Below are 15,660 nucleotides of genomic sequence, written 5' to 3' on the forward strand. Positions count from 1 at the left end.
CCTCGAGTGGCCTCTTCTCCCTCCTCCTCACTCTTCCCAAGTCTCTCGTTGACAAGCGAGGCCCCGACTGAAGAATTGCTCCCCGATCCTTAGCTTCCGCGAACCGACGTCATTCGCTCCACCAACCCAACGTCCTCCCAGCCGTGCGTGCAACCTCTCTATGAATTCGCTGCCGGATCCCTAGATCCACCACCGACATGGCTGGCAGTCCTGCTCCAGGTTCTCCGGGTCGACCTGGCTCCCAAGGACGACCTGCTCGGCTTTCATCTGAAGTCGACCAAGAAGCTACCCGAGACAACGTGGCCCAGGATGCTCCACCCGATCACGGCCCAAGAGACACTTCAGATGAAGACAATGCGCCTTCACAGCAAGAGCCTGCCTCCAATGCGCCCCAGAGACAAAGCACCGATCGCCCCGGAATTCAGAGAAACGCCTCTTCGCAAAGGGCACTTGGCTCCCATAGAGTGAGGTTTTCGGCGGACATTGACAGACGAGAAGAACCACATCATGGCACAATCGATTCGGCACTATCAGAGCCCTCACAAACAAACCAGACTGAGAACAATGAGACGCCTACCCATGCGCGAGGAGGGACCCCGAATTTAGCTGTGGATACGAGCGCTGCCAACCGCGCATCTTCGCCCCCAGGCTCCAGCCCTGATGCTGTGACCTCACCGTCAGTAAGCTCACTCACAACTGCTCGATCAACGCTGTCGCCCACTTCGCCTGGATCACGGTCTCGAGGCTACTCGCTGCGCAGTTCGCTGTTTCGACGCAACGTCGAAAACTCGCATGCGCCATCTGAGGAATCCCCAGCCCCCGCAGTCATTGAACTCCAGGAAGCTGCAGAATCTTCCAGTCGCATCCAGTCGCCAGAGGCAACTGATTTCAAGAGAAAGTCTCGCGATAGCGCGAGTGTATTCGTTGAGCCAGTGGCCGAGTCCTCTTCGCAGAGTGAATCCTTGGTGACTAAAAAGTTTGAGAAGCCGGGTTCGCTGCGAGGCATCTCTGCGCTTCCGCATTACGAATCATGGATTGCAGCAAGAGGGACAAGGCGCACCATCGTCAAGCGCATCGAGGAACAATTGGAAAGAGCACGGAAGATTGTACTTCGAATTCAGGAGATTCCGCCAAGCAAGGACGGCAGACACATCGACCTCGACGCGAGCCGCAAAAAGTCACTTACAGATGAGCGCACTGGAAAGCCGTACGTTCCAAATACTATCCGCTCAAGTCGATACAATGCATGGAACTTTTTGCCGCGTCAGCTCTTTGCGCAATTCTCCAAACTCGCCAACTTTTACTTTCTTTGCGTTTCTATTCTACAAATGATACCCGGTCTCAGTACTACTGGAACATATACCACGATTGTTCCGCTCCTTTTCTTTGTTAGTATTTCAATTGCGAAAGAAGGATATGATGATTTGAGAAGATATCGGCTCGACAAGGCTGAAAATAATCGCGACGCACTCGTGTTGCATGCTTACCAGCCTACTGGACCAGCCCAAGATGGTGAAGAGGAGGTCAAGGAGGAGTCTACCTCACGCGCACTCGGTCCCATCCACTGGGCGACGACAAAGTGGAAGGATCTCAAAGTCGGCAACGTCGTGAAGCTCAAGCGCAATGATGCGGCACCCTCTGACCTCGTCCTTTTGCATTCCACAGGACCCAACGGCATTGCTTACGTCGAGACCATGGCCTTGGACGGCGAGACAAACTTGAAGAGCAAGCAAACGACGCCGTCAATCGCCAAAGCGTGCCACAGCGACGAGGACGTTGCTGCTTGCAAAGCTCACTTTGTAGTCGAGGATCCGAACTTGGACTTGTACAACTTCGAGGGGCGCGTCACATACGGAGGAGAAACTGCGCCGTTGACCAACACCGAAATCATCTACCGAGGAAGCATTCTCCGAAACACCGAGGAGGCAATCGGCATGGTGATTTACACAGGCGAAGACTGCAAGATTCGGATGAACGCGAACAAGAACCCGCGTATCAAGGCGCCGGCACTCCAGGCTCTCGTCAACAAAATTGTCATCATCATTGTCATTTTCGTCATTGCCCTGGCCATCTTCAACACCGTGGCGTACCAAATCTGGGCTGACAACACAGAAGACAAGGCATGGTACTTGACAAACGCAGGCGTTGCCTTCTTTCCCATTCTCGCCTCCTTTATCATCATGTTCAACACCATGATTCCCTTGTCCCTCTACGTCAGTTTGGAAATTGTCAAGGCCTTCCAAATGTGGCTGCTGAACGATATCGACATGTATCACAAGGAAAGCAACACGCCGTTTGAACCTCGGACCTCGACCATCAATGAAGAACTCGGCCAAGTCAGCTACATCTTTTCGGACAAGACCGGAACGCTCACCGACAACACGATGAAATTCCGCAAGATGAGCGTCGCGGGAACGGCGTGGCTACACAACAAAGACATTGAGGAAGAACTCGCCATCAAAAGTCGCCGGACCCGCAGGAAGAGCAAGGGCAAGAAGCCAGCTCGAAAGAGCTTGGCTTCGGTCCGCCAGGCCCTTAGCAGGCGCAACTCCGAGGCCCCTGGGGATCTCGAAGGTGATACTGCTGTCGATTTGGCACCTCGTCCCAGTGGTGACGCTGGTTGGAGTTCCAGTGCGCGGCCTTACAAGCCCCAGACTGAGCTTGTGACCAGCGACATGATCCGCTACATCCAGAAGAAGCCGTACACAGTGTTCGCGAAGAAGGCGCGCATGTTTCTGTTGTCTTTGGCTCTTTGCCACACTTGCTTGCCGGAGACGCAAGAGGATGGGTCCCTTGACTTTCAAGCATCGTCACCTGACGAGCTTGCGCTAGTCAGAGCCGCACAAGAGCTTGGATACATGGTCATTGATCGCGATGTTGGCACCATCACTCTCAAAAGCACTCCGAATGGCGACAGAGAGCCTGTCGAGGAAGTCTACGAGGTCCTCGACGTCATCGAATTCTCTTCCAAGCGCAAGCGGATGTCCATCATTGTCCGCTTTCCCGACAGTCGTGTTTGCATCCTTTGCAAAGGGGCCGATTCCATCGTCATGCAGCGTCTCAAGATGGCCAGTCTCGCCAACCAAAAGGTCATTGAGATTGAGCGTCGTGCAAACAAACGCAAGAGCATGGAGGCCCAGGCCGCCATCGCCCGCAAAAGTGAGCAGCTGGAGAGAAGAAGCACGAGCAGACCCAGTTTCTCGGTTGGTCGTGCCAGCATCGGCGGACTTGGTCGTCCGAGCATGCAGAGCACAAGGTTACAGCCAGTGCGGGATGAGCTGAGTGGCTGGCTCGATGAGCGTGAGAGAGACATTGAGGTCAGCTCGGCCGAAGAGAGCAGCATCTACTACTCTCCCCGGCCCTCAGCGCAATTTGGTCGGCCGTCCATGGCGGCCTCTGAACCACGCAGCTCAGTGCAACTGGAGGAAGAGGAAGACCTCGTCGAAGAATCGCTCGTCGTGGACGAGTCTGCCGTCATTGAGCGCTGCTTCCAGCACATCAACGACTTTGCCACCGAAGGTCTGCGAACGTTGCTCTACGGCTACCGTTTCTTGGACGACAGCGAATACCAAGGCTGGAAGAAGATTTACCTCGATGCCACAACCAGTCTGGTGGATCGCCAGAACCTGATTGAGCGCGCCGGTGAGATGATTGAGCAAGACCTCGAGTTGGCTGGCGCTACCGCCATCGAAGACAAGCTGCAAAAGGGCGTGCCGCAAGCCATCGACAAGCTCCGCCGTGCTAACATTAAAATGTGGATGCTGACGGGCGACAAGCGAGAGACGGCCATCAACATCGGCCACTCTTGCAGGCTCATCAAAGACTACTCTGCCATTACCATTCTCGACTATGAGGCTGAGAATGTCGAGCAGAGCATAGCCACAGCCGTTGTTGACATCAGCGAGGGTCGTGTTGCACACTCTGTTGTCGTCGTTGATGGGCAGACTCTTGCTATGATCGAGAGCGATGAGGGACTGCACGCGTTGTTCTTCGATCTCGTCGTCATGGTTGACTCTGTGATTTGTTGCCGCGCATCGCCCAGTCAAAAGGCCGGCCTTGTCAACATGGTTCGCAAACGCGTCAAGTCCGTCACTCTTGCCATTGGAGACGGTGCCAACGACATTGCCATGATTCAAGAAGCCCATGTCGGTATTGGAATCACTGGCAAGGAGGGACTGCAAGCGGCCAGAGTCAGCGACTACTCGATGGCGCAGTTCCGGTTCTTGACCAAGCTGCTTTTGGTTCACGGCCGCTGGAACTACAATCGGGTCTGCAAATACACCGTGTCCACTTTTTGGAAGGAGTTTTTGTTCTATCTCACGCAGGCATTGTACCAACGGTGGGTCGGATATACGGGGACAAGTCTGTACGAGAGCTGGAGTTTGAGTATGTTCAATACGGTAAGCATGTCTTCTCCCACACTTTGGATCTTTCAAGCTGACACTGCGGTCAGCTCTTCACCTCCCTACCCGTCATCATCCTCGGCATCTTCGAACAAGACCTCATGCCCAGTACCCTCCTTGCCGTGCCAGAGCTCTACACCAAAGGCCAACGGAATGGTGGCTTTAACTTCAAAGTCTACCTGGGCTGGATGTTCATGGCGTCCTCGGAAGCCATGGTGCTCTACTTCTGCATGCTTGGACTTTACGGCCAAGCTCTTTTCACTGAAGACCAGTCGCTCTTCGCCATGGGCGACCTCACGTTCACCGCAGCCGTCATCCTCATCAGCTTCAAACTCCAAGGCTTGGAGATGCACACCAAAACCGTCACAGCCGCCTTCAGCTTCATCCTCTCCGTCGGCGGCTGGTTCCTGTGGAATATCATCCTGTCAGCCACGTACAGCAACAACGGCATCTACGACGTGCGCGGCTCCTTCTTCGACAACGACCGCTTCGGCCGCAACGCGCTGTGGTGGCTCTGCCTCATCATGATCGTCACGACCGTCATCATCTTCGAAATCGGCGTTGCCACGCTCCGCGCCACCTTTTGGACCACCGACGTCGACACCTTCCAGGAACTCGAGAAGGACCCGCTCGTCCGCCAGCGCTTCGAGAAAGCTGCTGCCCTCGAGCTGCACCAGGGGTGGGACCGCGATGGCTCGGACGATGCGGCCAAGGCGAGACCCTCGTTCGCAGGTACCACTGCTTCGCGCCGTGCGGCGGCCGAGGGCACCGGCCTCCTGCAACACCGCCGCGAGCTCTCCGCCGTCGAGCAGGCGAAGCGCGAAGTCGAGATGCAGGAGATGCTCCGCAACCGGCCAAACACGCTGAACGGGGATGACAACGACGACCGCACCAAGAGCGTCGACACCAAGAACACGGTTGCCAGCGCTGAAAGCAAGGACGGCGCAACGGCAGATACTGCAACCAGCACTACCATTACCCGCGAGGTGGTGGATGGTGATGTCGACGTGGAAAGAGTCGAGGGCGTCACGAGCGCCGCCAGCGGCGCCAGTGCCGGCGAGGTGGGCGTTCGCATACCCCGGCCCCGCGTCAGTTTGGACATTCAGGACATGCTGAGTCGCCGCTTTGGCAGCATCAAGCGGAATGATACGCTGCGATGAGACTTGTCGATCGGAGTTTTTGAGATCTTTCTGGAGACGAAAACGAGAGACCGCAGAGACAACAGAAAAAAGTACTTTTTCCTTGCTGGTTGGCGATGGTTTGGGCAGATTTGAGTTCGCTTGGGTCGGTTGGATTTTTTGTCGTTTTACAGCATATCCTACCGCCTTTTCATCTTTCCGTGTCTCTGGAGGTATTTAGTCTGGCATCTTCATTCAGTCGTCGTCGTCGGGGGCAGTCGGTCTTTTGGTCAGTTTGTCAAGCATGGGATTGGTTTGGGTCGGGTTGAGCGGTGGCCTGCCTTTGAGAGCGTGAAGCAAACGAAGATCACCAGTTGCAGCGAGGGGCATCCAGGAGAAGGCGGAAGACAATTATCGCGCGATATCCGATACAGTACTTTCTAGTCGAAAAAAGTCTTGTATATATCGGTATCTCTACGTATCTAGGTACGCCCTTTCCTAATGGTCTACCATGGCATACTTTACTTTGAGTACCAGATGCTCTTGCGGTCGACACCTGTCGCCGAATAATATCCTGACGCGCATGGCGAAGATGCTGAACTACCACGTACCTACCTACTTTCCAGGCCTTCATCGATCGACTCGAGATGAGCTAATTTTCTGCAAGCACTGCCGTCGTTAGCAAACCCACTTCCAATTTTGCGTCAAAGATGCAGGAAAAACATGGGAAAAGGACGGGAAGCAACAGCTAAAAAGCAAGACGCAGTTCGTTCGTTCAGATTCTGTGGATGGTAAAAAAGTTTTGGCTCATGTGGAGTCACCGGGTAGTGACAAATGAGGTTTCGTCATTACGACGACTGCTTGGCTGCTTGCTTGCCTTGCTGGTTGCTGGTTGCTGGTTGTTGTAGGGGCATATGTGAAAATGAAAAAAAAAAAAAAAAAAATTCAGGTGGTGAGGGAAAGATAACGGGAGGGAAGGAAGGAGCAAGGGGGTGTGTGGGTGGATGGCTTACATTTGCTTTGTTGTTTTGCCTTGCCATCTATCTCCGTGGTGGCATCATTCAAACAAGCAAACTCCCACACGTCCGTACCGACGCTTCTGTCTCTTCCTTGGTGTGCGTACACACCCATCCTTTCTCGATTCCTCACCATCTCATCTCGTCCTGCTCGCACGACGCATGGTGTTGTACCAAGCATGCAACGACCCATCCATCCGTCGAATCCGTCCGTCCGTCCGTCCGTCCGTCACTCATCCCATCGCGCTTTGTAGAGCCCGCGTGCCTCACGGCCGCCCACCTCGCAGACCCGAAGAGCCAATTGAAATGGTGCCGGATGGGATGGCTCGTCGATCCATCGCTGCCATGGCATGCATCGAGCGTGCTTGCCTCGACGGCGATGCAGCGGAGCGGAGCGGATGGGTAGGGAGTCGATCGGGATGGTGGTGGCGGACAGGTCGACACGGCACTGGCAAAGATGGCGAAGATGAGGAGAGAGGTGATGGGGACAGACGAGAGAGAAAGATGGCACGGTAGATGAGTGTGAGGGAGGGATAGATGAGTGTGAGGGAGGGATAGATGAGTGTGAGGGAGAGGAAGGAAGCTACGGTACTACGGTACGGACACGACACAGTGTCACACACGCACATGCAGCACGTGAGAGCTATCTATCGTCGATATCGGAGGACCTCGCGTAGACTGAGTCGCAGTAGTGTGTGTACCTAACCAACTGGAGCCCAGCAACGTGACGTCAGGGGGGAGATGGGCGAAGTCCCTCAACCTAAGCGGCCTTGTTTCGGTGGTACTCTCGGCTCCGTTGAATGGGAGTGCTAATGTACATGTGCGTTGCTAAGGAACACATACCTAGAGGGGGATGTGAGAAGGCAGAGCGAAAAGGAGGAAGGGTTACGGGGTGGTGAGGGCGATGGGATGGGGGACTGAGATGTGCTCCTGGCCAGTGGTCGCAATTGGAGAGGGGGGGGGGGGGAAGAGGAGCCAGATATGGATAATACAGATTAGGTGCTGTATCCAGCTCACAGTAAAAGCACAGCTCACGCATAAACATCACGAAAATGGGCGATGCAAGGCTATCATAGCTACAATAAATAAGAACAACCGACTCTCCGCAAAAGCCATCTACACATGTAACCACCCCCGTGCGCCTACCTCTGCTTCCAAAATGCTCGACTACACCACCATCCGACACGCTCAACTCACGATGCAAGGGAGCCTCCAAAGCCCACCCCCTGATATCTCTCCATTATCATTACCATTTTCCCCTGCCGCATGCACTGAACAGCATTTGTTTCGTCTCATTAGCGCAGCGCTCGAAAGCAAATCTACCTACCGTACCGTGACTTGGCCAATGCCGCAGAGTAGGGACAGTCGGCAGAATCCGTGTGTTAGTTTATACCTCATTCGTCTCTTCATCCGCACTCAGTTCCCGGTGTGCGGACTAAGAGCAAGCACGAAGACAATGTAGGCGTCGCCACCGCTGCCGCCTCGACGCTGGCAGTTCGACAACAGCCAGAGCAAGAGCTACAACCAAAGCCAGCCATCCGAACTAGGAAGCCTATGACAATGCGTGGATGCAAAAGGTAGACAAGACAGGGTAAAGACATACAAGATGCTAGTGTGACAGACGAAAGGAGCAAAGAGAAAGGAGGAAAGGAGAAAAGACCGAAATCCAGGGACGAGCGGGCATCCCAGGTCAGTATCAGTACCTCGTCAGCTACTTAAAGACACCCTCTCGGCAGCTCAGCATTGTCCTTGGCTAGGATGTATCCAGCAGAGGCGGGGGACTTTGCATCCTTTTGTTTTGCGTTCCTGAAAAGGTAATGTTCTTGATCGATGGACGATTCGCCCATCTGCAAGTAATTTTCTGGGCATTCAGGTAGGCAGCAAGCCAGCATGCCAAGATCCGCCATGTTCGTTGCGACTGACGGCAGCGGTGGTGTTTTTGAAACAGATAGGAGCGCATACTTTCCTGAACGCTTACCAGGCTCAGAAGAGATTCGTCCGTCCGCATGGTAGGCCCCGGCCGCATGGATTTTACCATCTCGTCGAAAAAAGAGGCGGAGATGTAGCGGCAGGCCTCGCTGATGAACTTTGTTGATAGGTAGCTTACCCTTGCTGATGGAAAGGGGGCTTATGACAGAATTTTGAAAAGGACGGAGGAAAAAGGTAACCTTTAGCAACAAACCCGTGCCGGACAGAAAGAGGCCGTGGCCGCAGGCGAAGACGACGGGGGAGCCCTTCTTGATCGACAACCCCCTTTCATTTAGGTATAAGGTTTCTTGTGTTGGGTGCTTGGGCTTGAGTTTGCGCGCATGCATGGGCTAGAAGCGGCGTTGCCTCCTCGAGTCGCTGTAGCTGTCGCCTTCATAGCCGCGCTTGCGAGGATAGTCGTCTCTGTCCCTGCCATACCCACCATCGCGGTCGCGGTCACGGTAGCTGCCGCCGCCGTAGTCGCGTCTCGAGCCAACAGGCTCCCGATTGCTGCCACTGGCGCCGCGATCTCTGTCGTCGTTCCGGCTGCCGTATCCTCCGTCGCGGCCTCCATACCCACCCGAGCCATACCCACCCGATCTTCCGCCACGAGGTCCGGCAGGTGCGCCTTCAGGAGCACCACCTCCCCAGCCGTTGGACTGGTATCCACCGCCGCCAGAACGGCCGCCGTATCCACCGCGGAATCCGCCTCGGTCGAATCCACCACGGTAGCCGCCGCCACGACCTCCACGCATGCCACCGCCGAAGCCGCCTCTGAATCCGCCGGGTCCAGCTGGCGGGCCGAAGCCTGGACCAGAAGGCCTTGCGGGAACGGCCTTGGTGTATCCACGTCCTCCGAGACCTCCTCCAAGACGGCGCGGGCGCCAGCCGTGAACGGTGCGGCCACGTTCAACGTCTACCAATACCTTGCGGTCCTTGATGCGAATACCGTCGGTTTCCTTGTAGGCGGCTGTAAAGTTTCGTAAAGCAACTGGGTTAGTGATACGAAAGACCTTTACCTTGAGATACTGGGCAGGGACGGGGAGATGATTGAGGAAGCTTTACCCTTCATGTCCTTCTCACGCTCATACACAATGAAGGCGTATCCACGAGCCTTCTTCTTCTTGGGCGCGTCCTCTGGGGCGGTCGTGTCTTGGACGAGGCGAATCTAGGTTGTGTCAGAACAGTCGTCGGACGCGTCCATCGCACATACCCTCTCAATGGGACCGAAGCGGCCAAATTCCCTCTCAAGGTCCTTGGACTCTACGTCGTACGAAAGGCGCGCCACAAACAGCGTCCTGAACGGGTCACCCTTGACATTTGGATCGTCCGCAGGTTTGACTGGAGCAATATTAGCACGCATCCATCATTCAGACAGGAACAGAGACGCACAATTGGCAACGCCATCAGTCAAAGTCTTGGCCACCTTTTCCTTCTTTTCCTGTTTGATGCGGTCCTTGCGCTGAAGCCAGCTCTCAGTCGGAACGTAGTTGTCGTCGTATTCCTTGAGCGCCTGCAGGTACTGACCGACGCCATCAACGTGCGCCGTCTTGCGATGCTCGGGCGCGTGATCCGACGGCGGCAGGTAGCGAAGCGGAGGGCGCGGCTGGAAGAGCGCGAGCAAGTTGGGGGGCAGCTTGTCCGTCATGGCTGGTCAAGCAGTAACGGTGCGCTGCGAGTGGAATAAAAGGCGACTGTCGTAGTCGGGTACGGCCAGCGAGAGCGTCCGCGGGCAATGTCCGTCCACGATCTGAACGCCGGCGAGGGACGAGGGTGGAGGTGGTTGGAATGGTGTTGATGTTGTGCGCTGAAGCTGCCCTGCGCGTTTCGGCGAAGGAATCCAAGCAAGAGCTCGGCTGCTCGCGAGTGAGCCATCACGTAATCAAAGGTCACGGCGGTGAGGCGGTGAGAGCCGGCAGAAACTCGGAGGACATTTCGACATGCAACACCTTGTATAACATCATTGAACAGCTCGCGCCATACACCACGTCTCAAAATGCCTCTCGGTGCGCTCAAAGCCGTGGCCAAGAGCCAGGTACGTGATTGAAATGTCACCGCCGTCACGAACTCACCCGGACTAACGTGCGCACAGAACGGCGTCGGCGCCTTCATCAAGCAATGCAAGCGGCTCGACTTCCACTACTGCGACTGGGCCGGCTCATCCAAGGGCATGGTTGCCTTCCTCAAGCACAAGCTCCCCGACTTTGCCAAAGCCAACCCGCACATTGAAATCACCGTGTCGCCGCGGCCGAACAAGCACCCGGTCATCAAAGGCCACTACGTCAACAAGCAGACGAGGGCCATTTGCGTCAAGAAGCTGGAGCCCGGCCAGATCCTGAAAAAGGCAGAGCTGCTGCGCGACTCGAACGGCACCATCAACAAGAGGCAGACCAACAAGCCCGTCAGGAGTATGAACGAGAACGTCAGAGGCATTTGGAGTCCGTTCCACGGAGCAAGATATCAAATCTAAGCGGCAAGGAGGCGCAGCGGAGGAGCTGGGCATTGTACATTGGGATGGACGGCGTCTAAGGGTTCGCGAATATCACGGGTTGAAAGTCAAAACAGGACATTGGTTCAATGGTCTACAATGGTCCGCAAGACACTCTAGAAGACATTGAAAAAAAGGCAGCAAGGAAATGTATTGGTATTTGAGATGCCATCAAAGCCATTTCTCTACACATATCTCGTGACTACAGATGCAAACTCGCCATCTACTGGTTCGAGTTGATAATGTCGACGAACGCAGGCTTCAAGCTGGCGCCACCAACAAGGAAGCCGTCAACGTCGGGCTGCTTGGCAAGCTCCTTGCAGTTCTTCTCGCTGACGGAGCCGCCGTAGATGATCCTGGTGCTCTCGGCAACCTCGGGCGAGATGTCCTTCTTGAGCCACTCGCGGATGGCGGCGTGGACCTCCTGGGCCTGCTCGGTCGTGGCGACCTTGCCGGTGCCAATGGCCCAGATGGGCTCGTAGGCAATGACAATCTTGGACCAGTCCTTGACCTCGGCGGCGACGGCCTTGAGCTGGTTGTTGACGACCTCGATCGTCTTGCCGGCCTCGCGCTGCTCGAGGCTCTCGCCGCAGCAGAGGATGACGCTCACACCACCGTCGAGAGCAGCCTTGGTCTTGCTGGCGACGAACTGTGTCAATGGGTTAGCAAAGCATCCAAAACCTCCCGTCGTCCCTGGTAGACAATCCCATCTGATCCGAGCTTGTCTGGGGCGGGGAAATGATCGTCACGCACCTTGTCGTCCTCCTGGAGAATGACCCGACGCTCCGAGTGGCCCAGCAGCGTCCAGTTGATGCCAGAGCTCTTGAGCTGCTCAACCGAGATCTCACCGGTGAAAGCACCGTTGGGCTTGTCGTAGACGTTCTGGGCCGCAACCTCAATCTCCTTGCGGAGGTGCTCGCGGACGAGCAGCAGGTAGAGGGCAGAGGGGGCAACCACGACCTCTTTTCATCCCAGTCAGCTCTTAATCCGCCAATTCATTGTCGTACAGTGTCGGGAATGCGGTGAGGGGTCCGCAGCCGTCGTTGGACTAAACTCACCGACGTTGGGGTCCAGCTTGGCGTTGTTGAGGTTGGTGACAATGTCGGTGACGGACTTGATAGTACCGTTCCTGCGTGCCGTAGGTCAGCTAATGACTTGGGATGAAGCTGGCCCAATTGCCTCGATCTCGTCCAGACAGACAATCAAGCAGAGCAAAAGGATTCGACGTACATCTTAAAGTTTCCACCGACAAAGAATTGGCGAGGCATTTTGGCGGTTGAGGTGGGGTTTTTTGTGGGAGGGACGAATTGGGGTATCTAGAGTGGTTTGAGAGATGAAAAGTAGAGTGACGGACGTCGGACGAGGCACAAGTGAGGTCTTAAGAGGACGAAGAAGTTTCGGACACGGTGCTGCTATGATGTGAGATCGGCCGGGCACAGGAAGCTCTTTTCAGGCGTCATAGGCGGGGCAGCGCTGGACCTGAGGGGCACGGCCGAGTCGCGGAGCTTGCTGCGGCCGCCGCGTCTAGCCAGACAACTCATTCCTGATCGCTGCACCCCTTCTGCACTTCTCATGCTGCTGGTGGTCAATGTTTGTTGTAGTTTCGCGACGAAGTCCGCCGCTGGCACTCCTGGTCCCTCTTTCCCCGGCTCCATCCCACATCCGGCGTCCTCTGCAGCCGCGACGCCCGCTGGTACAGCCAAGCGCCAGCAGCTGAGCTGGCACGAGCTTAGTGGACTCGTGCAACCGTGGCCGGTATCGTCATGCGAGCTCAAACGATATATGGTGATGGACTACCGTTGTAGATGCCGTCTCCGAAGCAAACGGGAGATTGACTGCGCGGCGTGGAAAGACTGCGCGGCGCGAGTTCTTTTATCCGGGTCCTGTGCGCACTGTGAAACTGCGTACTGGACATGGAAAGTCAATCCAGTGAAGGCCTTCTCATTATTGAAACTAGGAAGAGGTGTAACCAAGCATCTGTAGGTTGAATATAAGGCGACTTCCCTCAGGAACACAGTACAACAGCCGAAGAGAACACGCAAAAAGGCTTGGTAGCAAAAGCTGTGGAACACGCAACTACTACGACTATCCACGGATCTTGAAGTCGAGGCATTCGAATGCTCCCTTGGACTCTACACGGGGAGTTGGCCCTGTGCGTAGAGGACTTGTATACTGTACTCTCAATGCGCACTCTTCCCAACATGGAGATTTCCTAGGAGTCCCTCAACACTGCTCCCCTTCAACTACCGCCAACGACCCTCCCTCTCCCCCTGCCCCAGCACATCCACCCCTCCACCCCTCCCCACGGCCAAGCAGCCCCCTGATCAGCATCGAGCACCACCCATCCTCCACCACCACCCCTCTGCCCCCTCGGTCTCTCCCTCTCCCTCTCCTCACGCTGCCTATGTCGCACATACGTCACCCTACTCCTACTCCTACTCCTGCTCCTACCACTCCTACCTCTACTCCTGCTCCTAGACCGCCTGCTCAGTCTCTCCCGCGGCACGTCGTTCCTCCTCGCTTGCCCAGGCGGCGACGACGGCACCTGCCAGACCCATTCCTCGTAGCTCACGGGCGGAGCTTGCAGGCGCGGAGGGCCGTGTCGTGGAGCGGCGGGTATCGGGGGAAGAAGTACGTGCGGCGGAGTTGGACGCTGGTGAGCGTGGACTGCGGGCAAGGGGAGAGGAAGAGGTGGAGGTGGGGGGTAGTCTCGCCGGCTGTCTCTATGGCCAGCGCCATGACTGGCGCCATAAAACACCTCGGGACCAGGTGCGTCTTCATAAGTTCGACGAAGATGGTAACACGAAGACGGTGGCCGGGATGGCGATGGCGAGCGCTGGCGTCGTTGGCTCGGTGGATGCCACGGAGGCGCGGGTGCGGAGTAGTAGACGACGCGATCGCGGCTCCTGCTCCTGCTTCGCTGCCTCCGTCTGTCCTCTCGTCCACTCGAGCCGGCATAGCTCGAAGCCGGCACATTTACATACATCGACTCGGACGCGGCATGAGCCTGACTCCTCGTCTCGCGATGGTGATGCCGCCTCTCCAGATTCAGGGGAGCACGCTGGTACTCATTCCGAGGCTCCTCGCGCCTCGACGCCAACCACATCTGGCCGTGTCGCGGCGACAGCGAGGCGGATGTGGGAGGCGAGTCGTAGCCGTCGTCATCGGCGCTGCTTGAGGAGAAGATGGTGCGGACGCGTGTGCTGATGGTCGACGAGGAGCGGCGGCTGCTGCCGCGCGAACGAGAGCGAGAAGAGCTCCTCTTGGTCGTGTGGATGGTAGGAAATTCGTTGCGGCGGCTGCGGCTGCGGCTGCGGCTACGACCACGGCGACGATCGCGGGATGGAGGAGGAGCCCGATTTTGGCGCGGCTTGGTGTCGGGGGCATTTGATGGGATAGTGATGTTGATGATGTGTTGGCTTTTGGAGCTTTCGTGATTTGGTGTGGAGGGTCGTTCCCGCGTTGCTTTTCTTGCCGTCTTTGATGGCCTTGAGGTGACGACTTCTTGCGCGGCAGACCGCCGTGAAGAACGGCTTTGCTCGGTCGATTTGGGCTGCGGCATGGGCGGTGGAGGAGGAGGCAATCTGTCGTCAGATTCTGAGGAATCACTGTCGACACAGTCGAGCAGTGTTTCCTCGATCCTGTCTTCTGTTTGAATACTGGCGACAGATGCCACAGGAGGCGGAGGAGACGGAAGAGGAGGAGGAGGCGGTGACGTCGGATAAGGGGGGCTTGGGGGCCTGTTCCTCGAGACTGTGTGCCTAGCACCAGGTGGAGTTGGGGGCGGCGGTGGATATCCATCAGCCGGAATCGGTGGAACGGGAGGAGGAGCATGTATGGCGGGCAGAGGTAGTGGCGACAACTCATCCACGTCAACAGGGTAAGGAGGTGGAAGTACAGGAGGAGCCATTGGTTTCGAAGACTTCAAGATCCCCTTTGGTGCCGCGACGGGACTTTCGAGGGGTAGAGGCGGGGGGAGAGCTTGTCTGGGAGAAGCATCTCTGCCAACGTGGATGTCGATGTCGACCGGACTCCTTTCGCAGACTGACTCTTCGATATGCACAGCGGTGTCGATCATTCCATCCATCCGCATTGTTCTCGAACCAGCATCCACGTCTGGTTCTCTCTTCAGAATAACATCAACCTGTCTCGCATCCTCCGTCCTCACCAAGCCGCCCCTATAGCTCCTCTTAACCACGGGCCTCACATCCTGCGACACACAACCTAGCACCCAAACAGCACTTGGATTTCTCTCCTGCCTCCTCATCTCTTCGATGAGCTTGTCGACCATGTCTTTCTTGTAGTCGCCGAGGAGGTGATACTGCTCTGACGCCGTCCTGGCTGGTCTTTTGGCTTTGCTGGTAGAAGAAAGAGATTGGCGAACCATGCGGCCGAGTTCATCCGATGTGTATGCCATGGGGACCTTGTGGTAGCGTGCCCAGGTTGCGGTTTCGCCAGGCTCACTGATTCGCCGAAAGTACCAGCCGTGGAAGCTATTTTTGAAATGCTGTGGCTCGTCCAGAGGGAGGCGCATGTTCGCATAGGGGCGATGGCTCCCCATCGAGCTGGATTGGCCGTGATTGATTGGGACCATGCTGAGTAAAGGAGCTGCTCTCCTAGAAGGGCGGAGGGACGTGTGTGATTCCTTCTGAGAGTTGACTGGGCGG

The 15,660-nt window shown here is 56.3% G+C and overlaps 6 protein-coding genes across 6 annotated transcripts; 3 read left to right on the forward strand and 3 right to left on the reverse strand.

Moving 5' to 3' along the window:
• Positions 1-998: 998 nt before the first annotated feature.
• Positions 999-5,092, forward strand: BKA78DRAFT_229430 (uncharacterized protein; the record flags this gene model as incomplete). Its single annotated transcript, XM_066883749.1, has 2 exons — positions 999-4,400; positions 4,454-5,092. Coding segments are annotated over 2 exons (4,041 nt in total), but the record flags the coding sequence as incomplete, so codon positions are not given.
• A 1,354-nt stretch (positions 5,093-6,446) lies between these two features.
• Positions 6,447-7,453, forward strand: BKA78DRAFT_168592 (uncharacterized protein). Its single transcript, XM_066883201.1, has one exon. It carries the CDS (start codon positions 6,526-6,528, stop codon positions 7,051-7,053), a length of 528 nt encoding a protein of 175 aa, XP_066742834.1. The 5' UTR covers positions 6,447-6,525; the 3' UTR covers positions 7,054-7,453.
• Positions 7,454-9,215: 1,762 nt separating this feature from the next.
• BKA78DRAFT_233109 (U1 small nuclear ribonucleoprotein of 70kDa MW N terminal-domain-containing protein) lies at positions 9,216-10,153 on the reverse strand (the record flags this gene model as incomplete). Its single annotated transcript, XM_066883815.1, has 4 exons — positions 9,216-9,475; positions 9,571-9,673; positions 9,719-9,846; positions 9,898-10,153. Coding segments are annotated over 4 exons (747 nt in total), but the record flags the coding sequence as incomplete, so codon positions are not given.
• Positions 10,154-10,454: 301 nt separating this feature from the next.
• BKA78DRAFT_319262 (mitochondrial 54S ribosomal protein mL43) lies at positions 10,455-11,151 on the forward strand. The gene is made up of 2 exons (XM_066888843.1): positions 10,455-10,540; positions 10,598-11,151. The coding sequence occupies exons 1-2, from the start codon at positions 10,502-10,504 to the stop codon at positions 10,973-10,975; spliced, it is 417 nt and encodes a 138-aa protein (XP_066742836.1). The 5' UTR covers positions 10,455-10,501; the 3' UTR covers positions 10,976-11,151.
• BKA78DRAFT_168619 (triosephosphate isomerase) lies at positions 11,105-12,419 on the reverse strand. Its single transcript, XM_066883202.1, has 4 exons — positions 12,224-12,419; positions 12,052-12,122; positions 11,747-11,955; positions 11,105-11,642 (listed from the first exon to the last, which is right to left on the reverse strand). The coding sequence occupies exons 1-4, from the start codon at positions 12,259-12,261 to the stop codon at positions 11,217-11,219; spliced, it is 744 nt and encodes a 247-aa protein (XP_066742837.1). The 5' UTR covers positions 12,262-12,419; the 3' UTR covers positions 11,105-11,216.
• An 813-nt stretch (positions 12,420-13,232) lies between these two features.
• BKA78DRAFT_297305 (uncharacterized protein) lies at positions 13,233-15,587 on the reverse strand (the record flags this gene model as incomplete). The annotated part of the gene is made up of 1 exon (XM_066886748.1): positions 13,233-15,587. The coding sequence occupies one exon, from the start codon at positions 15,585-15,587 to the stop codon at positions 13,233-13,235; it is 2,355 nt and encodes a 784-aa protein (XP_066742838.1).
• Positions 15,588-15,660: the final 73 nt, after the last annotated feature.

Source organism: Phyllosticta capitalensis (genome assembly GCF_038381095.1).
Source record: "Phyllosticta capitalensis strain CBS 128856 chromosome Unknown BKA78scaffold_7, whole genome shotgun sequence".
Taxonomy (NCBI): Eukaryota; Fungi; Ascomycota; class Dothideomycetes; order Botryosphaeriales; family Phyllostictaceae; genus Phyllosticta; species Phyllosticta capitalensis.

Coding starts and splice junctions, on each gene's coding strand:
- BKA78DRAFT_319262 (XM_066888843.1), top strand. CDS start 10,502: ATGCCTCTCGGTGCGCTCAAAGCCGTGGCCAAGAGCCAG. Junction 10,541..10,597: donor AAGCCGTGGCCAAGAGCCAG/GTACGTGATTGA, acceptor ACGTGCGCACAG/AACGGCGTCGGCGCCTTCAT.
- BKA78DRAFT_168592 (XM_066883201.1), top strand. CDS start 6,526: ATGGCTTACATTTGCTTTGTTGTTTTGCCTTGCCATCTATCTCCGTGG.
- BKA78DRAFT_168619 (XM_066883202.1), bottom strand. CDS start 12,261: ATGCCTCGCCAATTCTTTGTCGGTGGAAACTTTAAGAT. Junction 11,956..12,051: donor CAAGCTGGACCCCAACGTCG/GTGAGTTTAGTC, acceptor TGGGATGAAAAG/AGGTCGTGGTTGCCCCCTCT. Junction 11,643..11,746: donor TTCTCCAGGAGGACGACAAG/GTGCGTGACGAT, acceptor CCATTGACACAG/TTCGTCGCCAGCAAGACCAA.